The sequence below is a fragment of the Cetorhinus maximus genome, chromosome 2, assembly GCF_964194155.1.
Source record: "Cetorhinus maximus chromosome 2, sCetMax3.hap1.1, whole genome shotgun sequence".
Taxonomy (NCBI): Eukaryota; Metazoa; Chordata; class Chondrichthyes; order Lamniformes; family Cetorhinidae; genus Cetorhinus; species Cetorhinus maximus.
In genome coordinates, this window is record NC_135880.1 from 33,937,714 (window position 1) to 33,964,073 (window position 26,360).

The 26,360-nt window shown below is 41.2% G+C and overlaps 1 protein-coding gene across 12 annotated transcripts in view; it reads left to right on the forward strand.

Moving 5' to 3' along the window:
* The window catches only part of mast4 (microtubule associated serine/threonine kinase family member 4), a 480,851-nt gene that overhangs the window by 232,127 nt on the left and 222,364 nt on the right, over positions 1-26,360 (forward strand). For 6 of the 12 annotated variants that reach the window (XM_078562967.1, XM_078562902.1, XM_078562920.1 and 3 more), the window contains one exon: positions 14,428-14,508. The exons of 5 other annotated variants lie outside the window; for them this stretch is intronic. In XM_078562967.1, coding sequence (XP_078419093.1) covers positions 14,428-14,508 — 81 coding nt within the window. Of the gene's footprint in view, positions 1-7,096; positions 7,209-14,427; positions 14,509-26,360 lie in introns of those variants that run through there. One more of the 12 variants, XM_078562987.1, reaches the window with a different exon arrangement.

Sequence of the window (26,360 nt, forward strand, 5' to 3'; positions counted from 1 at the left end):
TGTGTACACCAGATGAACTGCAGCGGGTCAGGAATGTGGCTCACCACCACCTTCTGGATTCAATGCTGAATTTAACCATTTTAGATTGTAACTTTTCCCCCCATTTTGTTTCTTTTTTCATCCAGCTTTCATCTTTTTCTCCTCTCTTGGCTTATCCTTTTTTTTTTAACCTTCAGACAACTGTCATTCATGATTCTACACCTCCTCTCAACACATATTTTCTTTCTTTACTTCTCGCGTTACCACTTCTTTGAGCCTTGCACCATTAAGTCTTTTGTCATTTAATCTCTCCTGACTTCCACTCTGTCACAGATCTTTCCTTTTGTCCTTTATCCCCATCCTCCTTCTTTCACTTGTTTAAAACCAGCTACATCTCTAATTTTTCCCAGTTCTGTTGAAATGTCATTGACCTGAAATGTTAACTGTTTATCTCTCCACAGATGCTGCCAGACCTGCTGAGTAATTCCAACATTTTCTGTTTTACATCAGATTTCCAGCATCTGCAGTATTTTGTGTCTGTATTTTGGTATTATTGTATGAGAGTGTGTTCTATTACCAACCTGAAAATTGAAAAGGCAAAAGTAGAGAATATAATAAAATAGAATCAGATATCAATAGATTCTTTTTGTAAATGTGAATGCTTTTAAGATTTGTATGTCTGGCAGTTACAGACGCATTATCTATGTCTGGAACTGTTAGTGCTCTGTACATCTTACACTGTGTTGATTGAGATGGTTAGGCAGCAGCAAACAATCTTCATAATTGGTTCGTATTTTAACTAGCTTTTGGGGGTGAGGAGGAGAGAGAAGGCCAAGTTATGTTATCCCTTCTCATTTCATTCTTGATCAATAAGTTTCTTGTTTAAAAGTATCTTTTGTTAGTTTTTGCTGTTTAACTCCCCTCTTGTTCTCATGTCTCCTGGGTCATGTGTGTATCCTCCATACCTGAATTAAATGGATATTCTTCATGTGAGAACCTGAACAATGAGTGTCGGCAGACTGTTTTACTCATGGGGACCGTCATCAAGTCTTTTTCTGTTTTGAACTGATCTTCATAAACCTGTCCAAGTGTGAACTATTGTTGATTATCCTTGCCCTGACCTAGTAACTCCGAAACTACTTGTAGCACTCTGAGTGCAATCCCTGTTGAGAGCAGGTAACTTGGGCAGGCATCAAATTAGGCACCTTTAGATTTGTACGGCCAAAATGCTGCCTTTGTTAAGTGGGACATCGAGGGTATTTAGTTTGTTTATATAATTCATGTGCAACTTTCTCTTTCATTTGTTTTCTAATTATTAATTTAAACTGCATTTAAAAAGCTTTAATTTTCTTTTAAATATAAATGTTTAGAGAGTTGCATTAATTTTGTATAAATTACTCTGAGTTCTGCTCTAGGTTTGTAAGTGTATTGCAGCTGATTAGGTATAATACAAGAGTTTCACTAATTTGAATACTTTCATTTTTCTGAATTATTCCCCTTCAACAAATTAAACATTCTGATGTGCATTAACAGGATTTTTCTTGCTGGGTTGAATGGTCTTTGCTCACCTGAAAACTTGTTCAGTTGGCCCCATTTACTCTGCATTTTCAGATTTACCTCACCACTGATGCACTTTCATTTCTTGTACAGTGTTCGTGCCACTTGCATAATCCATGCTAGTTTCCAGCTGCAAAATGACTTATGACAATGTTTTTCACATTCAACTACCTCCTGATGTAATATTTTTAATGCTTAATTTGCTGCAATGTGCTTGGTTCCTGTATTTATGCTGTGGGGGTTCACTGTGCTTTTTGTCACTGTTAGCAATTTGACAACTCATTTTACAGCATAGTTCGCATGATATTCCCATTTCTCTTAAAGGTTTACAGTTATATTTCCCTCATGTCCCAGAACAGTTTCTCAGAATACTATTTTGCAGTGATTTCCCATGAGTGTTTCTAGGGACTTACTGTGATCTTGTTTCTGATGTGCCACCTATTGTTTAAGGTTGTTTCAATTGGAACTCTGTAAATTTCTCAAATTCTCAGGAATGCAATGAAGGTCATTTATCTTTAAAAGTGAATGGAAATGCATTCTCCACACAACACAACGACTTGTACTTGTATAACACCTTTAATGTAATAAACCATCCCAAGGCACTTTCTCAGGCAAAATTTGACACCAAGCCACATCAGACAAAATTGGGGAAGATGGCCAAAAGTTTGGTCAAAGAGGTGGATTTTAAGAAGCATCTTGAATGAGGAAAGAGAGGCAGAGATGTTCAGGGTGGGAATTCAAGAGCTTGAGGCCTAGGCAGCAGAAGACATGGCTACTAATGGTGGCGCTATTAAAATTGGGGTATTAGTTGAGTGCAGATGTTTGAGCATTGTAGGGTTGGAGGAGATTAGAGAGATAGGGAGGGGTGAGGTCATGATTTGAAAATAAGGCTGAGAACTTCAAAATCAAGGTGTTGCTTGACATCAGCAACACTATTATTTCACCTTGATTACAATACCTTTGTTCTCCTATGGTGTCTATCTGTGCTGTTTAATATTGGTTTGAGTGAGAGAGCCCCAGCATATATGGCAATACTGTAAGAGTTGTGTTGATACTTAAAAGCTGACATACTACGTTAGTGAATGATATTAAGGAGCAACTCTTGGATTGAATTTTAACTCTCAGTTGGCGGGAAAGGAATGGGGAATCGGTGAAAATGAAGCATCTCCATTTCGCCTTCAGCTTTTGCCAAATTCCCTTTTAATGCTGCTGGATTTGGCAGATGAGATTCCCAATATTTTAGCTATGGAGGAGTGATGCATGCCCGAGTCAGGATGGTGTGTGACTTAGAGAGGGGTTAGTGAAAAGGATGTCGTTTCCATGCAGCTGCTCCCCGTGTCTTTTTAGATGGTGGAGGCAACAGTCATGTCATGTGTGTTGACTCATTGCCTGCTGATACTTCATCCTGAGTTCAGTTTTTGTCAGGGGCGGTTTTCCATTGCCTTCCATTGGAGGTGATAGGTTGGAGAGGAAACCTTGGAGACTCACTGCAACGCATCCTGTTGATAGTGCACACCGCAGACATGACAATGGTGGAACAAAGGCATCACAACCATGACCCTATACATGGGCATCAAATGTATTGCTTTCACATGAATGGTGTCAAGGTTCTTGAGTGTTGTTTCAGCATGCAATCTTCCTTGCAAATGGGAGAGTGTACCCACAATCCTAACTTGTGCCTTTCTAGATGGAGGAATTGGTTTGGGGCATCAGAAGGTGAGCCAATTGCTGCAGAATACCTAGTTTCTGACTTGCTCTAATAACCACAGCATTTATGAGCGGCCCCAGCAGAGTTTCTGTTCAATAGTAACCCGAGGATGTTGATGGTGGGAGACTCAGTGATAGTATTACCATTGAATGTCATGGTGTGATAGATAGACATTTTCCTGTTGGTGATGGCACTTGTTACTTGCCACTTAATCAGCCTACTCCTCTGGATGTTGTCCAAGTCTTGCTGTGTGCCAGCATGGACTATTTCATTATCTGAGGAGTTGCGAATGGAGCTGAACACTCGTCAGTGTACAGCCCCATTTTTGACTTTATGATCAGGGGATGGGAGGTAGGTTTATTGATGAAATAGCTGGACCAAGAATATGCCCTGAGGAACTCTGGCAGTGATTCCCTGAGGCCAAGATGATTAGTTTCAACAACCACAACCATCATCCTTTGATAATGTCATAGTGAAGGTACCCCTAGGTGGCAGCGATCATAACATGATTGAATTTTATGTTCAGTTTGAGGGAGGGAAGAGTGAGTCCGAGATTAGTACTTTAAACTTAAATAAGGACAATTATGAGGGCATGAAAGCAGAACTAGCTAAAGTGATCTGGCAAGAAGTTAAGGGATAGTCCATAGAGACGCAGTGGCAGACTTTTAAAGGGATATTTCAGAATACACAGAAAAGATACATTCCAATGAGAAAGAAAACTTCCAAGGGGAGGTCCCACAATCCGTGGTTAAGTAAAAAAGTTAAAGACAGTATCAAGCTTAAAGAAAAGCATATAATTGTGCAAAGACATGTGGCAGGTCAGCAGATTGGACAGAACATAAGGAACATCAAAGGATGACAAAAACATTAATAAGGAGGGGAAAAATTAGATACAAGAGAAAGCTACCTGGAAATATAAAGACGGATAGTAAGAGTTTCTTCAGATAGATAAATAAGAAAGGAGTTAAAAAAGTGTGTTGGGCCTATAGAAAATGAGTCTGGGGAATTAATAATGGAAAGCAAGGAGATGGCAGACGAATTGAACAGGTATTTTTCATCGTTCTTCACTATCGTGGATATAAAAACATCCCAGAAATAGGTGTAAATCAGGAAATGGAAGGAAGGGAGGAACTCAGAAAAATTATGATTGCCAGAGAAATGGTATTGAGCAAATTGCTGGAGCTGCGGGTTGACAAACCCCGGGTCTTGATGGATTTCATCCAAGGGTCTTGAAAGAAATGGCCAGTGAAATATTTGGTGCTTTCGGTTTTAATTTTCCAAAACTCTCTGGATTTGGGGAAGGCTCCAATGGATTGGAAAATTGCACATGTATCTCCTGTATTCAAACAGGGGAAACAGAAAGCAGGAAATTGCAGCCAGTTAGCTTAACATCTGTCATAGGGAAAATGTTAGAAGCTATTATTAAGGATTTAGAGCAGGGCACTTAAAAAAATTCAAGATAATCAGGCAGAGTCAACATGGTTTTGTGAAAGGGAAATCATGTTTAACGAATTTATTGGGGTTCTTTGAAGGAGTCACATGTGCTGTGGATAAAGGGGAACTGGTGGATGTACTGTACTTAGATTTCCAGCAGGCATTTGATAAGGTGCTGCATCAAAAGTTATTGTGGAAAATAAAATATGGTGTAACATATTAGCATAGATAGAAGATTGGCTAGCTAACAGGTAATGGAGGGTAGCCATAAATGGGTCTTTTCCTGGTTGGCAGGATGTAATAAGTGGTGTGTCACAGGGATCAGTGATGGGGCTTTAACTTTTAGCAATTTATATAAGTGACTTGGATGGAGAGACTGAAGGTATGGATGCTAAATTTGCTGACAACATTAAGATAGGTAGGAAAGTAAGTTGTGAAGAGGCCGTAAGGAGACTACAAAGTGACATAGATAAGTTAAATGAGTGGACAAAGATCTGGCAAATGGAGTATAATGTGTGAAATTGTGCATTTTGGGAGGAAGAATGAAAAAAAAGCATGTTATCTAAACGGTGTGAGGTTGCAGAGCTCTGAGATTTAGAGGGATCTGAGTGTCCTAGTGGATGAATCACAAAACACTAGTATGCAGGTACAGCAACTAATTAGGAAAACTAATAGAATGTTATCGTTTATTGCAAGGGAAATTGGTTACAAAAGTAGGGAGATTATGTTTCAGTCATACAGGGCACTGGTAAGACCACATCTGGAGTACTGTGTACAGTTTTGGTCTCCTTATTTAAGGAAGGATGTAAATGTGTTTGAAGCAGTTCAGAGAAGGTTTACTAGACTAATATCAGGATTGGGTGGGCTGTCTTATGAGGAAAGGTTGGACAGTTTAGGCTTGTACCGACTGGAGTTTAGAAGAGTAAGAGGCGACATGATTGAAACCTTTAAAATCCTGAGGGGTCTTGACAGAGTGGATGTGGAGAAGATGTTTCCACTTATGGGAGAATCTAGGCTAAGGGGGTCACAGTTTAAAAATAAGGAGTCGCTCATTTAAGACAGATGAGAAATTTTTTCTACTGAGAGTGAGAGTTTCTGCCTCAAAAGGGAGTGGAAGCAGAATCTTTGAATCTTTTTAAGGCAGAGGTAGATAGATTCTTGATAAACAAGGGGGTGAAAGGTTATCGGGAGTAGGCAGGTATGTGGAGTTGAGGTTACAGTCAGATCAGCCATGATCTTATTGAATGGCGGAGCAGGCTAGAGGGGCCGAGTGACCTATTCCTGCTCTTAATATGTTCGTCTGCTAGGCATGACTCCAGTCAGTGGAGAGTCTTCCTCCAGATTCCCATTGACTTCAATTTTATTAGAGTTCCTTACTGCCATAGTTGGTCAAATTCAGACTTAATGTCAACATCAATGACTCTCACTGCACCTTCAGAATTCATTTCTTGTGTCCATGTTTGGTCCAAGGCTGCAATGAGGTCTAGAACCAGGTAGTCCTTGTAGAACCCAACTGAATACTGGCAACAGTCCCTTCCTTCACTTTGCTGATGATTGGGAGTAGGATGATGTGGTGGTAGTTGGCCATGTTGGATTTGTCCCATGCTTTTTGTGGAGAGCATAAACCTGTGCAATTTCCAACATTGTTGGTTAAATGCCAATGTTATAGCTGTGCTGAAACAGTTTGGCTAATGCATATACTCCATTTTAAAGAAAGATTTATGTGCGGGCCAGTGAATTTCTAATACTGTTTTGAGTAGCCAAGGCTACTTGAAGTTCTCGATGACTGGCATATGAATCTAAGAATGATGATGGTGAAAGCTGAAATGATTTTAAGAGGATTAAGGGCCTGTTTAATAAATAATTACATTTCATCAATTTGTGCTTTGTGACTGCTGCAGCAGCTTGCAAGCTGGTGCTTTGTTAGTGACAATCTGTTAAATTTAGTTTAGAAAAACTGTAAGATCACAAAGCATTTTAAAAAAAAACATAGTTGTACTTGATTCCTGTACACTAAACAGTTTTATCGAATAAAAGAAGCAAGTGTATTTTAAAATGCCTGTAACAAGTGCTCTCGTTGGCATTTTGAAACTGCATTGTAATGAAGAGGATTTTTAATGTGGCTGGTTTAAGTGCGTATGTGTTTGTGTAGGGATAGACTGGTATTAGTGACACGTCTATTATTAATAAACAGAAGATAAAGCAGATGATGTCACTGTGTGGAACACACTAGTGATTTTCCAATTTTATTTCTGTTTGGCTGAAACAATTTCAGTACTAATGATTTGTATTTGTTGTGATGTGGTCAGCTGACATTGCTTTTGTGGCTTCTGGTGGTGGAAGAACCCAAAACTAGTCCCCCCTCCCCAAGAGGGATTTAGTCCATTCCTTTTAGAGAGGTTCATTTTGGCTCTCTGTCAGCGCCAGGATGCTGGCAGTGATTTTGTCATGGTTACAATAGAGTGTGGTAACAAACGGCAGCCATGAAAGCCCAACGGGAAAGACTCCGAATTCCAGGCTTGACCTTGGAGTAAGTATTCTTCTGTTTAATAAATGATTTGGGATGATTCTACGTTTGATATTTCTGAGCCTGCGTGCTGACATTTCCTTTATTTTTACTCTGGGGTTTCAGGAGGCACGTTTTGTATGTACATACTGCAGCTATGAATAATTACTGTATTTGCTTTACGCCACGGCTCTGCAGACTTGTATGACAGGCAGTCGCATAATCAGCAGACCAGAATCAGGAGGAAAAGAATTCTTGTTGGGGGTGGAAAATAAATCTTGCCAGCATATGGTAAATTAATGTATCTTCATGCCATGATCAAATGGAATGCTGCTGTAGATCCTGCAGTTATTTGCTAATATAAAATGCAATGTCAATCAAACGTTGTCTCAATCGCTCAGAAGTAACAGACCATGGACGATGCATAGCAAAAAATAGAAATTAAGAGCCAAGAAAATATGAAATAGAATAACACTAATATACCTACATCATAAATGCTTAAAATTACGTCATAATTTTGGTATTTATTGCCACTGGCATAAACATATGGTTACTTAAGCGATTAATGTTGATAATGCAGATCAATTTAAGTTGTAAAATTGAACTGCTATTGCACACACGTACTTGTGTACAAATGATTTATTTTCATTTTGCTTAAAATGACTTAAGATTCGCTTCGCCCCCATTTTCCCCCCACCACCCCCAGGCCATATGTTGCAAAAACCGTAGATAACAACTTCCTTCTAGATTCTTGCTTATCCTGCTGTAAAACCAGCAGCTGTAAAGTGTACTTTGGTTGATGTGCCCTCGGATTGATTTTGTTATGAACCTCTGGGGAAGCAGTGCCCTATTTAGCCTGGCTAAAATGAGAACTCAGCACATAGGGGAGGACAATCTTCTAACTCTATATGGTGCAGCATGCCAGTCTGCTAGCTCACAGTGTCATGAGAGCTGACTAATTAATATCCTGACTGTAAATTTCCATTTGAACATGAATTTCATAAGTAAAGGACATTTTTTTTCCATCAGTTTGTTTGCTATTTGTACTGGGCCTCAGATTCAGTTCTTATAATTAATTGATATTTAAGTCAGATATCTGTATGGAAGTTGAGCTGATAAGAATGTGGGCCATTTTTTGAAGATGAAACTGGGTCAAGGTGGGTCAGTGAGATGATCCCATTTTCCATGAAGGATGCCGGCTGTTGGCCAAGATGAATCTTATTATTCCAGTGTCCGTTGAGGCCCCAAAATCTGCAATATTTCATTCTGCCATCTGAGAAATGATCAATTAGTGGCAAGATTGTAGGAAAGATAATGACATAGGCAGAAAGTTATTAATTTCCGGTATTTTAAGTATTTTAAAATTACAAGATATCTTAGTACTTGATTCTTTGGTATTCTTGCACACTGATTATGTTTATATTTTAACTTTTTAGTTTCTTGTTCAGTGGAAAGCAAGCTTTGCACAAATACATCTTGAGCTATACATATGGAGCTAACTAGTTTGCAGCACAATATAAAGGCAGTATGTTAAATTGTTTGGAATTTCCTGCATTATTTCAATGTATTGACCACTCTCCAAGATGACACATTATTGCCTAAGGATGTTATCGATTGAATTGATTGATCTGCGCTATTTTATGATCCTTTCACAAAAGTAGCATTTCTAGCCGGCATATGAATTTTCTTGTACATTTTGCTGATGCACATCAACCAAAATACACTTTACAGCTGCTGGTTTTACAGCAGGATAAGCAAGAACCTAGCAGGAAGTTGTTGTCTATGGTTTTTGTAGTGTATGGCCTGGGGGTGATGGGGGGAAATGGAAGCGAAGGGGATCTTAAGTAATTTTAAGCAAAATGAAAAAAAATCATTTATACGCAGGTATGTGTGTGTAATAGCAGTTCAATTTTACAACTTTAATTGATCTGCATTATCAGCATTAATTGCTTAATTAAACATACATTTCTACCAATGGCCATAAATACCAAATTATGACATGTAATTTTAAGCATTTATGATGCAAGTATATTAGTGTTATTCTGTTTCATATTTTCTTGCCTCTTAATTTACTTTCCTTAGCATTCCCTACTTATTTAATACATGTTTGATCAGGATATTAATAATTTTGCTGAAAAGAGAAACATGTTGCTGAAGCTTTTGGTCCAGCATTCATCAGGACAAATGCAAGAATGCCAAATTTCAAACTGTCACAATTTATACTACAGGAGAAAAGTTGCTCTCTCCATGACAAAACCTCAGCCAATCAGAGTTGGCTTACTAACCAATTGGCTCTCTTTTCTCCTGGTATAAATTGTGGTGATTGTCTGAAATTTGGCATTCTTGCGTTTGCCCTAATGATGAAAGGTTCAGCAACATGTCTCTCTTTTCAGCAATGTTCATGTTCTGTTCTACTAAGCGACATTGATATAATTATCTAATTATTAGTAATCTGGAACACAGTTGTTTAAAAGAATTTTATTTTGCAATACATCTTGTATATTTTGCCAATGTTACAAACATCCAATTCTGATTTGTGAGAGAAAAAAATGACTCACTTAGTACTAGTCCCTTTCGTTTTTCAGAAGTAATTCGAAGCATAATCACAGGATAACATATTCCCTTCTTGAAACTAACATTCTTTCAGAATTTAAGGTAGGTTTATTTTTTTTTTAAATGGGAAAGGCAAACATTTTAACAACTACCCACTGTTCTTAATTGCATCTGTACACATGCAACCCCTATGACCCTATCGCCCAAAGAAAGGAGATCTACCATTTGCGCAGTCATTTTTCAGTTAGCTGTATTGTATTGCATTTAAATTGCTGATTTAAAATAACCATCAGAATCATCAAATGATGTTCCAACATTTAAAAAAAATATTTTTCTTAAAGTTTTGTAGGTTCATTTTTGTATCTATTTAAAATAAAATAAAGGACCAAATATTGCTTTCAATGAATATGAATACAGAGATCGAGACAAATCAGAAAGTTTTTGTTTGGATCTTAAAACTGCAACAGAAAGGTTGTTGTTAAGTTTACAGATGGCTAGATTAAATGTTAAACTCTGTAACCCAGAAGTAAGTCAGTTTGATGATACGCAATTAAAATTATATTTTGTTATTTATATGGTACAATTATTCAACTGCCTGAGAAATGCCACAAAATACGTATAAATTTAATATGTTCTTGTTAAAATCTCTTCTGTTCTGCACATTTTTCTGTCATTCTTCATTGGGGAGTGGTGTTAAGATGCAACCTACTCCCAGCTATTTGCCTTTAGTGCTCTGCAGTTTGTCAATAGGAGGAGCACAAAGGCACCTTGGGGTGGGTTGTCTTTTTTTCCAGAGAATGCCTCACTTGATCCTTGCGTATAGTGGCCTAGACTGGAAGCCAGTGAGGAATTGTGAATATGAATCATGTCTTCCCATGTCATTGTACAAGAATAATATAATTTTAATTGCGTATCATGTGCCCCATCACATTATTTTTGTGCGTATTTTGCACAATTTAAATCACATGAACAAGAATGCTTGATTTAAACACACAAGTTATTGCCTAAAAGTATATCAGTCTTAGTCTTGAATATACTCATTGACTGAGCGTCCACGGCGCTCTGGGGTACAGAATTTCAAATATTCATGACTCTTTCTGAGATGTCGGTCCTAAATAGCTGCCCACTTAGCCTGAGACAATGACTCCTAGTTCTAGACACTCCGGCCAGGGGAAAGGCCTTTTGGCACCTCAAGCTCTCTCTCCATCTTGTATAGTTCAATGAGATCACATCTCGTTTCTCTAAACTCCAGAAAATGCAGCCCATTCTACTACGTCTCTCCTCATAGGCAGCCCTCTCATCCCATAATCAATCCATCAGTTAAATTGTAAGCAAACAAGCTAAGGGAAATATGCAGGCAATATGAGGCAAGAGTTACAGCACATAGAAAAAAAAAATTCTTCTCCTCTCCTCGAACCCCTCCACCCATTGAATGGAAAAAATCTCCCTTCCATTTGCTATACAAACCAGTTATCATGTGCTCCTGTTTATAATTAGAATTCTGTGCATCTAACGTGCTGGGTCTTAGCTGTAACATGAGCTGGCTACAGTAGCAGCCAGTAACTTTCTTCATAGGAAGGGTAGAAAGTTCTTCCTTCTTATGTGACTTGTGACACTAACCAGTGAATGTTAATGATACATTTTTCTAATCTCTGCTGCAAGTCATAACTATAGAGAATATTTATTTATTGTGAAAATCACCAGTATTATATTTTGCTTGGCTCTGCACTGTTTTTACTGTCATGCCAATTTTTTCCCTTTTTTAATTTAAGCCACTCTTCATATATATTGCATACTAGTGTATGGTTTTACACCCCTATTAAGGTGGTTATGTGGTACTCCATTTTAATTATGTATGAAAATGTTCATATCGCTACACAATAACACTAATTCTGCCATTGATTTGATGGATAAGTTGAATTCCATTCGTATTGCATGACATTCTGAGTTTTACTGGTATTTTGGTATGGTTTTCTGCAATTCTGTACAGTTAGAGTGGGCTATAAGGACTACGTAACAAATTAAATCAGCAATTTACATCTATATTACCACTTCTAATGTAGAAAATGTTTCAAGGTGCTGAAAATGGTCCGGTGGGGGGGAGGGGAGGGAGGTGGTGAGGGCAGAAAAATATATAGATGAAAGGAGTAAAGAAATAGGGAGGGCTACAAGAGAAGGCTGAAAGTTTGGTTGAAAGGGCAGGTTTTGAGAAGGTTTTTAAAGAGTAAATAGAGGTAAGGGGCTTTAGTGATGGAATTCGAGTATGAAGGGAGGAAGAGGGGTTTAGAGTTTGAGGGCTGAAGGGAGTGGAAGAAGATATATAAGGCTGGCAGAGGTTGCAGAAACAGGGTAGGGTAAGACGATAGAAAGGCTAAGACGATAGAAAGGCAAAGACATATTTGAGGACCTTGAGAGGAAAGGCAGGACCAGGGATTGGCTGCTAGTTGAAGGGGACAGATGAAACAAGAGTAGGCCTTTTGGTGAAGCAGTGATGGCAGTTTTTAAAATGAGAAAGGTGATGCGTTGGGCCAGGGGGCATAGATAAATGGTCAGTGTTGATTGGGCAGTGGATCAAGGTGCAATAATTGAATCTTCTGGAAGGTGTAACTGCAAAGAATGTAAAAGGTAGCTAGACACCCACCATCCATGGTTAACTAAAAAAGTTAACAATAGTTTCAAACTTAAAGAAAAAGCATATAATTGTGTAAAGATGGGCGGCAGGTCAGAAGATTGGACAGTATACAAAAAACAGCAAAGAAGGACTACAAGATTACTAAGAGGGAAAAAATTAGAGCATGAAAGAAAGCTAAGTAGAAATATAAAGACAGATAGTAAGAGTTTCTATAGATTTTTTTTTAAAAAGAGTTAACTAAGTGAGTATTGGTCCTATAGAAAGGGAGTCTGGGGAATTAATAATGGAAAATAAGGACTTGGAAGATGAATTGAACAGGTATTTTGCATTGGTCTTCACTGTAGAGGATACAAGTAACATCCCAGAAATAGCTGTAAATCAGGAAATGGAAGGGAGCAAGGAACTAAAGAAAATTACATTCACCAAGGAAGTGGTATTGCCAGGACTTGTCACTGATCTATGGGGATCAGTACTGGGGCCTCAACTTTTTACAATTTATATAAATGACTTGGATGAAGGGACCAAATATATGGTTGCTAAATTTTCTGATGATACTTTCCTACCTATCATTGTATGTTATGAAGAGGACATAAGGAGGCTACAAAGGGATATAGATATGTTGAGTGAATGGGAAAAGATCTGGCAAACAGAGTATAATGTGGGAAAATGTGAAATTCTCCATTTTAGAGTTTAGCAAAGTAAAAGGCACTTTGATTGAAAGTCTTTGATGTAAGTCCTGAGATGATGAATCTGGTGGTTTTATTCTTCGAGGCAAATTTATTACCCCTCTACACTTAGTGTTGGCAATGCTGTTAGAAACAGGTTCGGGAGTGGCTCATCATGCAGAAAGACAGTGGGGGTGTCTTTGCCTCCATGTTCCTGAAATGGTAGGAGAATTAGGCTGAGGAGAGTCAGACACAATAGTGCTTAACATGATTGAATCAGCTCTTTTGATAAATAACTTCACTGGTCATGTACCTGCTGCACTCAAATTTGAAGTTCTGGGGGTTGATGGAGCAACAATAGGGTCTTTTTGGGAAACAGCCTTGAGGGTGAGTGATTTCATGAGAAATAAAGTTCTGAAAACAGATGAGGGAGGAACTAGTCAATCAACCATGGAAAAGGTATATTGATGGGTGTAAGATTAAAAGAAAGAACCTATGGCCTGGAGTAGCTTAGGTAAGGAGCTTGGGGGGAAGAACATTTTCCCCAAAAGTTTTATTAGAGGTTGAGGAGACTGAATAGGCAAGAGGAAGAAGTGGTTAGAGATGGTCGCATCAGTGATCAAGATCTTGTATGAGGAGGGACCACAAGAGGTAGTAAGGTTGGTGGTGGGCATTGGGGAGTAGTGACAGATGACTTTGGCTGTAGGTACGGGTGAACATAGGAAGAGGAATAGGCCATCCAGCCCCTTGAACCATTGAATTAAACCATGGCTGATCTGTACCTCAACTCAATTTACTTAGCTCTATACCTCTTGATAAACCTACTCCCTTGAGGGAAATTAATTTTAAGGTGAAATTGAGAATGTCAAATGCTGTCATTATATAGGATTCCATTTTATTTACTGGTGTTTTGAGATCAGATTTCACAGTTCTGCAAAGTTTTCTAATACGTCTGCCATTGGCCAGTTTGATTTAGTGTTTTTCATATTCAAAGCCTTTAACTTTTCAGCAATGCAGTATAAATCTTAAGATTGGTTAGAATTTGAACAAGGTGCAACTTTAAAGCACAAAAAGTAAGTGAAATGTTTGAAAAAGAAGCCTATGAGAAGTAAATTTAATAATAGCCATACGTTTTAGGAAAATCAACTGAAATATTTACATGACCCTTAAATGCCTTCGAAGAAGGAGGCACTATGGAATAACCATTCTAATCTTATCTGTCAACAGCACTTCCTGGCAAATTTCTGATACATAATGGCTGAATTCCAGTAGGAAATATATTTTTAACAGTGTTTGTCAATTGCTGCAGCTTTTTACGTTCTCCATCTATTCACTGTGGCATGATATAAAGAACAGCCAATTTTCTGATTAGATGTGGCATTTTAACTTTCAGCCTGACACCAAGAAGCTTGAGCCCTACTCCTACAAGCCCTTGCAGTCCATGTAGTCCACTACATGCTTTTCATTTTTGGAGGTAAGGGTATGATATTGTTACAACCTGCCAAGGAAAAGTTCAATTGAAAATAATGTTTATACGTACATTGAGGAAGGATATCTGGTTTTTAATATTAAGTGTCCAGTTTCTGTTTTGCTGTCATTTGCAGCGAAGTTGATAATTTTATTCCTTATTTCTGTTACATCTTTGATTTGATAGTTCTTTGTTAGCTCCTTTTGCAGCCTATTCTGTATATTTTCATCTACCGCACCTTCAGTTGTCTCTCTTTTTTGTGTTTCCTTTCCCAACTAACTTGTCTGGTATTCTCCCAATTTACCACTGGGACTGTGGTTTTTGTGACATACTGAGCAGCTCGTGACTATGAGGGGCAAGTGGTAACCTAACTCGCCTGGTGGAGGGCTGAAGGGATCTGATCATCCGCTTGTTATACACCCCGCCCAATTTTACTTGCAATTTGTTTAAAAAAAAAAGCAAAAATTGGGCGCAGGGTGTGAAACGAGGGTCTGATCCAATCAGGTCATTTCCCCACTTAATCAATTAAGTTAAAACTACTCTCTCTCTCAGAATACCCAGCAGGACGTAACAAGAATAAAATACCTGTGAGGAATTATTAAAGTTCCTCACATTTGTCTGATATTTAGCCTAGCATCTGTGCTGGATCACTAAATGATATGGCTCGCAGAGTTGATGAATTATTTAGCTTTGCCTACACGTTCATACTGCACTGTTGTTAGATGATGACTTCTATTGTTGCTTCCTTTACTTTACATTTTTAATTGATTCCTTTTGCTTGCTTTCTTTTTCTCGTAGACTCTTTTCTCTTTTTTGTGGGGTGCTGTTCCATGGGGCCGATTGCCATCCGGTGCCTAAGCCACGTGATCACTATGTGTGAGCTTTGTCAGTCTTCCTTTGAGCAGAGGAACTATACTTGTTAACTTTTAAAACTAGTAAAAGTTCATCAACAGCTTCGCAAAAGCGGACAGTGCACAAAGGAGCTTGCAGCTCAAAGACAGGCACGTTTCTAGGCCTTATCACTTGCAAAGACGGGCCTGAGAGTACAATGGGGACATGAGCTTGCTATTATTTTTACCCTTCCAATCACTTTAGTAAAAAGATTCCGGGAGGAGACAAAATATGCAAATGTTTAATGGATAGAATTAATGAATTTTGAAACTATTAAAGGGACACGTGAATCCTGAGGATAAGAGACTTAGGGCAGAATTTTCCGTGCCCGGTGGCATTGGGTGCCCTGGCGGGCGTGAGCGGAAAATATGGAGGGACGGCCAAAAATCAATTTCATGAAACCAGTTTGCAATCGACCGCTCCGTCCGTCAATGACGGGCCACATTTCCCACCACCGCAGGTCGGGAACTTCATTTTAATACATTTGCATCTAATTATGAGCCACGCTCGCCAGAATCATCCCTCCACATCAAATTTACACCCCATGTCAGCAGGAAAACATGCCGGTGCGGAACACGCCTTGACAAGTGTGACATGCAGAAGTTGGGACTTGCCGTCAGGGCCTTGCTCACATGCGTACACCCGAGGAGCAGAAGATGCTGAAGCCCAACAGCAACCAGATCCTGGAGGAATGTGTATTGCATTCTGGGTGGATTGTCATGGACATGGCTCCTCTGTGAAGCAGCTCACGGAAGGTGGAAGGTCACCGTTGAGGGTCTGCTTCAGGACACCAGTGTTGTGGCCATGGTCTGCTATGGATGATCATCAAGGGGATGGAGAGGAAAGTGTAGGCTTGATTGGGAGAGGTAGGTGTTCTGGGATGGGGTGGTGGAGTTGGGAGGGAGAGTATGATGGTGTTGGGGGTGGCGAGGGAGTACGGGGAGGAGGTTGTAACAAGAGACAATATGGCAACTGGGGAGAAAGGTGTGGGGGAAAGAGTCTGGGAGGAGGGAGGGGCAAGGGGTGGGGGAATATTCAGGTGAATGTGGAAGGGAGGGGTCTGTGAAGTCGATGATTGCCTCCTGGGGAGCGAAAGGAGGGTGGGTAGTAGGAGGGGATGGTGAGAATGAGAGAGGGCAGAGTGAGCTGGTAGGGTGGGAGGGTGAGGGTGCGATGGTAGCCATAGAAGGGACGGCAAGGGTGGTTTGTGGGCCTCGGGGGCAGACATTGACCTTGGGGGTGGGAAGAAGGAGGTCAATGTGGATGGGGGTGGGGATTCTTGGGAAGGTAGAAAACATGCACGTTCACCTGGATATCCCGGAAAGAAAAAAGTTCTGGCTGGTAGGTGACGGTGGGCAGATGGAAGGGCGGTTGATAGCGATGGGGGAAAATGACATGCGTGACTGGGGGAGAGGAAAGGACAGGGGAGCTGAAGACAAACTTCACCAGTACCATCTTGTAAAATCGAACGTGAGCGGAGCCTCGTGTTGGTGGGGGGAGAACAAGTGCTGCATGGGAGTGCAGTCAGTGGGTGGGTGGAGATGCAGCTCAGCTTGGATGGACAACTGAAAGAGAACCCCAGCAGGCAGCATAGAAAATGCTCAGGACATTGAGATGGGTGTGATGGAGGAAGGATCACGTACATGGGAGAGTGCTTGCATGAGGCACCGAAAGGCCCTGCCACACACACACTTCTCCCTCCGGAATCACTCATGGGTTGGCTGCGTGCAGCTGAACTAGCAGTTGGGACGGGGTGGTGGGGGGGTGGTTGGGGATGCAGGTGGAGGATTCACGAAGCCTGTAAATGAAGCTGAAAGACACCATCACACATTATACAGTGAAAGTGAAGATATTTTCAGATTATAAAGTGACAAAATGTGTTCACCTGTGCAACCACTTGTGATCAGAAATTCTTAACTTTTCTAGGCCTAACACTTCTAGGTGCTGCCCTGACATCCACAGCAAGAGTGGAGACAGCCTGTGCAATGTTTGGCTCTGATGACTTCAGTGTGCGTCCTCTGGACAGCTGAGGCTTTGAGGGCCCTGGTTAGCTTTGGCTGTTGTCCTGTGGGGACGAGGTTGAGGGGGGCACAGGCAAAGTGGACTCGGAGGCAGAGGACAGCATCTGAGCTTCCTGAGTGGATGACCCAGGGTTGTTCAGCTGCCACTCCTCCTCCCTTCTGGTGCCCGAGGACCCCAGCCTGACTCCTTGAGGGAAAGGAACACCTGGAGAGAAGTCAAGATGCCCCATTTCCCTCTTGCTATGCTACTGCAGGAACTCACCCATGGCTCCAGCGGTGGAGTGCGAGTCTGCATACACCTCAGCATTCTGCTGGACCAGGGTCTCCATGGAGGCCGCCATCCTTCCCATGGAAACCTCCATATGCGCACATGTGGGCACCACTTCATCAGAGAGCAGGTGGATGCATTCCTCTGACTCACGTGCCACTCTGTAGAGGGAGTCCAATGGTTCTGCGTGATGCTCCCCACACCTTATGCTGACACTCCACGATGAGTTGGAAGGCCGAATTCCGAGGCTCATCACCTGACTCGGACCTCACAGGTGCCTCTTCCCCAGCAGTCCTACGAGTGCCAGGGAGCTAGGTGAACTTGCCTCCTCCAGCTGTGGACATGTGTCTGTGCAGTGACTTCCAGATTGAGAACCTGAGCCTGCCCTAGATCTAGGTCCCACCGAGGTGTGTGTCGCAGTGCTTGTAGATGATGTGGGTAAGCGCTGTGACTGGTCTTCCAGGCTGCTTATTTCCAGCTCTTCAATAGAGGAGGTTTCCTCTTGGCAGGAGGCGAGGATGTGGATGGAGCCGAGGGATTGGCTGGCTGAGAGTGTTATTCGCTTGGCAGAGCTCCTTGTGAACCAAAGTAGAGATGATTAGTGCATTGCAGCAGAGTCAAAAGCAAGAGAGAGAGAGCTCACTCATTTGCGTTGAGAGAGGGATGATGTGGTGCAAGATCCTCACGTGGGTGTTCGCCGTCAACCTCGCCATCGCCACAGGCACAGTCCATGTCCTCACCAGTCAGTGCGATGGCACGCTCCTCAAAGTGAATGAGGGACCTAATGTGGGCCACTGCACCCTCCCAGCCTGGGACCTCTCCCAGATGTGAGCCAGCTTCTCCTACATGAAAACAGATGGAGAGAGAGTGTGAGCTGGACACATGGCACTGCGAGGAATGTTTGTGTACTGTGCGGGGCCATGGACGGGATGAGGACACGAGCTCCAGAGGATATGAGCCTGATGGAGATGCCAGGGTGTGTGAGAGCTAGTAGTGTTGTCTCTTGAGGTGTGAGATCCTTGTGGGTGTGTGGTGGATTTGTGAGTTGAGAGTGATGAGAAGAGTGACTTGCACTGAGACCATTCATCCCCTTTCACCCCTGGGTGGTGTCCTCTGTTGCAGGGCATTGGCGCTGACCACTGCTGCTACCGCCTCCCATGTTGCATTTGTCACCTTGCCCGCTGGCCTTCGCCCAGCGGGCCCCCACTGTGTCCAGTAGGCGCTTGAGGGAGGCATTGCTAAATCTGGGGTTAGCACGTTTCCTCCCTTTGGCAGCCATCAGTTCGCAGCAGCTTCCTCTCTCTTGAAGAGCGCTGGCTCTGTGCAGTGGCGGCTTTTAAATATAACGCCCAGTTTACTGAAGGCCTGATGTGATGGCGGGGCGGGCAGCGACCCGGCGTGTTTACTGGTTATGCATGGTTAACGAGGCGGGATTGGGACAATAATGCGTTGTTATGACACAGCCGATGGTAAAAGCTGAGCTGTTCAAATCCCAGAGGGAAAATTGAAACAACTGTCACAACTAATTTTCAATTTGCATAAATTTTGAGATGCGTGCCTTGAATCAGCAGTAATAAGACCACCAAGCCTTATAGGTTTTTACAAAACTAGATTAAACATTTATTAATAAGGTAAATGATTTTAAATACATACATGGATCTATAAATTACTACTAATTAACTTCTAAATTCCCCTAATCAATCTAATTCCGTTACACTTTTGTTAAGGCTACAGTAAGACACAGATCTTAAAAGACCCAGACAAAGAAGCATGATACCTTGAACAAGCTGAATTCAAAGTGAATTCTCTTCACTTCAGTCCCTGGAGACAGCAGCTTGAGGCATAGATGCTGAAGGCATTTTCACACTTGTAAGACCTTAAAAATGCCTTCCCTTACAAATAGCCTTCTCTCCTTGATACATTTCTTCCTCTTTGAATGCAAATACCCATTGTTTCACTATGTTTTTGGACTTTATCTCCTTGATAACAAAAACAATTACCAGTAATCTTTGGGAAAAATAAACACTGTTTCTAAACTTCACCTGGCTAGGTGACACATTTCACTCCCTCTTTTGAAAACTATCTAGTCTGGTTTATTTAAAAATGCAAATGTTCCCTTGGCACCTATGTTTCTAAACTTCCCCATGTCCACCTAATTAATATTTCAAGCCTAAGTTCTCTTCTTGCGTAAAAGCACCCAGACTAATTGAATTAAGTCTAATTCACACGCGCGCGCGCGCGCGCGCGCACACACACACACATCCCACTATTACTCTATTTCACAATAAATTCCAATAATATTATGAGAATTATTATATCTTCCTGACAGCATGAAAAGCCGCCATTGTGGCCAGCGGGTAAAATGTCCTTTTTTCCTGTCCGTATCCGCACTTACTGCAAATCTGGGACAATTCTTAGTGTTTAAGGAAGCCTAGGTGCATGTTGCTCGAGAATTTAATTTTGTAACATTTGATCTATTAGATTTTCTGGCCTCTTAGAGTCTACTATAATTGTACCTTTTCACACCATAAATAATTTTGCTTGGAAGTGTTACTGACTATTTAAGTACCAGCTGAATTTTTTGGTCGCTGGGCGCACGTGATTGGCGGGCCCAAGAGCGGATGGGAATTGGGCCACAGGCCACGATTTCACGCTGGCAGCCAACCAGCATGAAACGTGCACTGAAATACTTGGAGCCGTTGGGGTAAGGGTGAGCGCTGACGTAAACGAGGGTATGGGTGAGCGCTCCAACGGAGCTCATTGAAGGCAGACAGCTGCCCCAAGGAGCTGCAGACCTCCACAGACTAAAAGACACGACAAAAATGCTGCAAAACATGTCCATGCATCACAATTGAGCACCTGAAAGCATACCTTATATAAAAAAAAAAGTACTCAGATATCTCATTTTATTTTGTTTCCCCACGGAGATTTCATTCTGCCCTGGATCGAGGTTTGAGCAAAAATATGAATGCAGCCAGGAGGAATGGCCCGTCTGCCAACCGTAAGTGTGGACTGGCCACGTAAAATCGCTGTTTATTGCATCGTTAATGGGCTTAATTGCCCACGTAATTGTCGGTGGGCGTGCTTCCGATGGCCTCGCGCACCCGCCGAGTGAAATATTGCGCAAGTGCTCGCTTACGGTTGGGATGCTCGCCCGACATCATCTCCCGTTACTTCACGTCCATTCGGGCTGGGCGCCTGCCCACTGGCGGTCATTACAATTCTGGCCAGTATTGTGGTGAAATGGGGTCAGAGAAGGGGGAATAATTGGATCCGAGATGCAAACTATCTTAAAGCCATTCATTCTGCCATTTTTAATATTTCCATTTAAAATTTCTGTGTCTTGATTTATCATGGAAACTGCCTGTGTAAACATGACGGGATCACCGAGTGTAATACCAAGGGGCTCTTGTAAAATTGAAGTCAATGGGACCGCGGAAAACTGTCCACTCTGTCTTGGCACTGCAGTGCCTCCATTGGGGCATGATGTGATTACAGTATGACAACTTTATAAAGGCAATTTTTATTATAAACGTGGACATGGGAATTTCTAATGGAAAAAATTGACAGGATGTATACACTGCAGCAAGATTTTTAATTTATAATGCATTGACCTCCCATGGTGATACATATCAACAACTAAGGATAAGTTGTGGTCTTCAGCTGAAATGTTCATTTCCCGTTCTTGCCCACAGCCATTTCAAGCCTATTTTGTTCTTTTGAACCTATTAGAAAAGTTTATTTTCAAATACTGGAAATGAGTTGTGATTCACTACAGTCATTAAAATTAGCGTGCAGAACATTGTAATTTACAGCAGTTAGCGTAAGGAGTTGAACGTTGTGTGCTCTTTGACTAAATGCTTGGCTGCAGTTTAGGGTTTGCATTCTGACTCCCTTATTGATTATTAATGTTTACAGCTCATATTTACACGTAGATCTTGACCTGATTACTCCATGAGAGCAAACTCACCGCCTCCATGCACACACAACCTGCATGTCACTCCCAAAGTCGTAGAATCTAACTGGTGTTGCGCTCATATATGCAAATAATCGCAATAGTATAGACTGTAGTGAATCAAAAAATTGGGGAATCTCAGTGACTGGAGAGACCAGTAGATCTATTCCTATTCATCATTTATCATGTTTCAAAATTAAAGAAAATGCATTGTCACTCCAACTCCACTTCCTGCTTAATTTCCAAAACCTGCCAATTCCATAAATGCAGGAGTGTTGAAATAACACCAATTCATGCATTTATACCAGGAAAACACCCTTCTTATCTCAAATTAATATTGGTTACAACTAATCTGGAAAAAAAACCTTCACATAAGAACAGTTGGGCTCCTTTTAAGGAAGACAAAACAAGAAAGCTGCATTTTTAAGAGGTTCCATATATTACTTCTTTGTAGACAAAATTATTGGCGAGCAGATTCTTCAGCTTCTGAAAAGCTAACTGGCAGCTTTAAAAGCAAATGTTTTATACGCATGGGCCTAACCTGTCACAGCCAAACCTGACCTGGTTTTCACTTGTCTTCCATACATGTTCTTACAGTAGGGGTTGGTGAATATGTTCCAGTTACTTTGGTTTTAATGTAAAGTACAAATTACATTGATCTAGGACCCCATGTTTGTCAAGGATGCCCAACTCTATCTTTCACTAACTCCAAAGCTGTTAATATCCTGTCTGACTACCGGCCCCAAATTGCAGTTGTGGAAGAGTCAAAGTTCAATTCTGTTCAAAATCTGGAAAACCAAAGTCATCCCTTTTCCTACAACATTCTAAAATAATCAATAACATTGTATATCTAAATTCAGCTTCATCATTGTCACTGGTGGTCTGCCTAGGATACCTAGTGCACAACCATGCCATTCTATTGTCCTGGATGCTGATGGCCCCACCTCTCTCTACTTTGTTGATGTTCTACTTGATGTTCATATCACCAAATAATTGACGACTTGAATAATCTTTGTAATGGCTCTTCCCCTAATTTGCAAGAACTAACAAGTGAAGAGGGCACTCAGTACCTCTGCCATGCAGCTCTTCCTTGAGGCTTTCCCCTACCTGATTGATGCTATGTAACTACTAAGCTGAGAAAATAAATCTGTTTCTTAAGAGCCTCCATCTCACTGAGGAGGCTTCAGGCCAATTTGCATCTAACAACCTGCTCTGAAAACTTTGCTCACATTTTGATAGCTATGACAAATTGCATCACAGCAGCTGAGGCAATCCACAACATTCTAAAATAATCAATAACATTGTAAATAAAATGACCCACAACATTCTTTTTAAAAAAAAGTCAATTTGCCCCATCTCCCAATGTTCACAGATCCTTTAAAGAATTAGAGTCCAATCCAGATCAACATCTTCACCAACAACTAATCAGTTCTCCCTTGCTCCATACCCTATCTGTGTACCAAGTTTTGTTGAAATCCGTCCATTAGCTTGAGATAATGTTTACAGGCAGACGAACAACTCTAGGGGTGAAAACATGACCTCCGCACACCTTCAGTGGCAGAGGTAATTAAACTAAAATTTTAATCACTGTACGGAATTTGCGTTCTATGCTATCGAAAAGATGTTGAAGTGCTTGCAAGGATAAAGCACCTATTCACTTGTATGCTGCTTAGTGTGGAGAAATACAAATAATAAGAAAACGTTGAAAGGTTGTGTCATTCCTCACAATGACACAAGCAATAGGAGCAGGAGTAGACCTGCTCAAGCCTGCTCTGCCATTCAATACGATCACGGCTGATCTTGGGTTTCATCTCCGCTTTCTCACCCGCTTCTCATTTGCCTTGGTTCCCTGAGACCCCAAAAAATCTGTTTACACCAGCTATAAGTGTATTCAACAATGGAGCATCCACAACTTTCCAGGTTGGAGAATTCCAAAGATTCACAGCCCTTGGAGTGAAGTAATTTCTCCTCATCTCAGCCCTAAATGATTTACCTCTTAACCTGAGACTGTGTCCTCACATTTTAGATTTCCCTAACCTGTGGAATCAATCTCTGTGTCTACCCAATCAAGCCCCTTCAGAATGTTGTAAGTTTCAATGTGATCACCTCTCATTATTCTAAACTCCAGAGAATATAAACCCAGTTCACTCAGCCTCTTATCGTGGGACAAACCCCCTCATCCCAGGCACCAATTTAGTGAGCCTTGGCTGTACCACCTCCAAAGCAAATGCCTCCTTCCTTAAATATTCCTTCTCATGAGAGTTTTGGAGTGACATGCTCATGATTAAAATTCTGAAAGGTTAGAACAGGATAGATAAAGCAGTTTCATTGAGGGGCCAAGAATGAGAGACCATAAATGAGAGGTTAAATGCAAGAAATTTAGAAGAGAGCAGGAGAAATTTCATTATACAGAGTTTTGTATATAAAGTCGCTTGCTGGTACAGAACTTGAATTTAGTCTTGCACTCCTCAGGACAAATGCAAGAATGCCCAATTTCAAACTATCACAATTTCTTTTTTTATTCATTAACAGGAAGGTTCTGCCCCTACTGCGTTAGAGTACTGAGAGGTAAAGGCTGTAAACCTTTTTAAATATTTGGTTTTATTGACATTCCCTGTAAAATAATTTGTGCTCTAGAGATTTGCTACTTTAGTCGGCAGTACAAATCAAAACACAGTGATTCATTTTTTGGCCTTCAGATTCTGAAGGGTTAATTTTATTTTTTATTCATTCATGGGATCTGGGCGTCGCTGGCTAGGCCAGCATTTATTGCCCATGAGAATGTGGTGGCGAGCTGCCTTCTTGAACCGCTGCAGTTCCTGTGGTGTAGGTACACCCATAGGGCTGTTTGGGAGGGAGTTCCAGAATTTTGACTTGGCGACAATGAAGAAATAGCGATATGTTTCCAAGTCAGGTTGGTGAGTGGCTTGGAGGTGATCTTCCAGCTGGTGGCCTTGTCCTTCTAGATGGTAGCCGTCTTGGGTTTGGAAGGTGCTGCACAAGGAGCCTTCGTGAGTTTCTGCAGTGCATCTTGTAGATGGTACACATTGCTGCCACTGTTCATTGGTGGTGGCGGGAGTGAATCTTTGTGGTATTGGTGCCAATCAAGTGGGCTGCTTTGTCTTGGATGGTGTCAAGCTTCTTGAGTGCCGTTGGAGCTGCACTCATCCAGACAAGTGGAGAATATTCCATCACACTCCTGACTTGTGTCTTGTAGATGGCGGACAGGCTTTGGGGAGTCAGGAGGTGAGTTACTCACCACAGGATTTCTAACCTCTGATCTGCTCTTGTAGCCACAGTATTTATATGGCTAGTCCAGTTGAGTTTCTGGTCAATGGTAACCCCCAGAATGTTGATAGTGGGGGATTCAGTGATGGTAATGCCACTGAACATCAAGGGGCGATGGTAGGATTCTTTCTTGTTGGAGATGATCATTGACTGGTTCTTGTGTGGCACGAATGTTACTTGCCACTTGTCAGCCCAAGCCTAGATATTGTTCAGGTCTTGCTGCATTTGGACATGGACTGCTTCAGTATCTGAGGAGTTGCGAATGGTGCTGGACATTGTGCAATCATCATAATTTATATTACAGGAAGAAAGGGTGCTGATTGTTTGGCAAGTTGATTCTGATTGGCTGAGGCATTGCCATGGAGAAAGCAATGGCTAACTATAGACTAAAGCTCTCAGGGAATTCAAAAAAGATGCAAGACTTGAACGTATTCCTTTTGGTTGCAGAGAACTAGACCTTATGAATGTTTCTCGCTTCTATCTAGCAAGCGTAAATGAGACGTGTTACAAGCTCGGTTGATTATCTTAAATTGGTTACTAGTGTAGCTATTAACACGTTTCAAGCAGCTCCTATGCAGTTGCTGCGCGAGTGGTATTTTCCAGGATAACAGGATACTGCCGTCAATCCAAAAAGATGTTCTGCACACCACACAATTGAGCAACATTGTGTATGTATGTATGCATGTATGTATGTATGGATCACGCTTGCAAAATCCGTAACAACACTACCTTTAGACATAATTCCGTGATTGGGAGCAATTAGTAAGCAATCCTGAGTGCATGAATAGCTACACCAAAAAACAGTTTAAGATAATCAATTGAGCTCACAACGTGGCTCACCTACGCTTGCTAGAAGTGACATATATTCATACACAGGGACCCATTCTTTGCAAACAAAAGGAATATGTTCAAGCTTTGCACCTTTTTTGAATTACCCAGGATCTTCAAGAGCCTATAGTTCTCTGTTGCATTCTCCATGGTAATGCCCCAGCCAATCAAAGTTGACTTGCCAACTAATCAGCATCCTTTTCTCCTATAGTATAAATTGTTGTGATGGTTTGAAATTTGGCATTCTTGCATTTGTCCTGATGAGTGCAAGACAAAAAGCTTTGGCAACATGTGTCTCTTTTCAGCAATATTCAGAGCTGCGAATCTTTAAAATTTATTCCCAGACTTAGTAATTGTGGTAGAAACTATGCCAAAATTTGAGATTAGTTTGGATAGGTGGTTGAAGTGAAATTAGAGAGATATGGGAACAGAGTGGGTAAATGCGTTTAGAGTTATTTGCTTGCTTGGTGGTAAATGCTGCCGTGGACTCATTGGGCCAATTGGTCAATTCCTTTGTTGGAACCTTAATGTGTTTCTATAAAACTATACAGCTTGTGTCCTCTCACACAAAGTTTTGGACATGCATTGCTTTTGTTTCTGTAAAGCT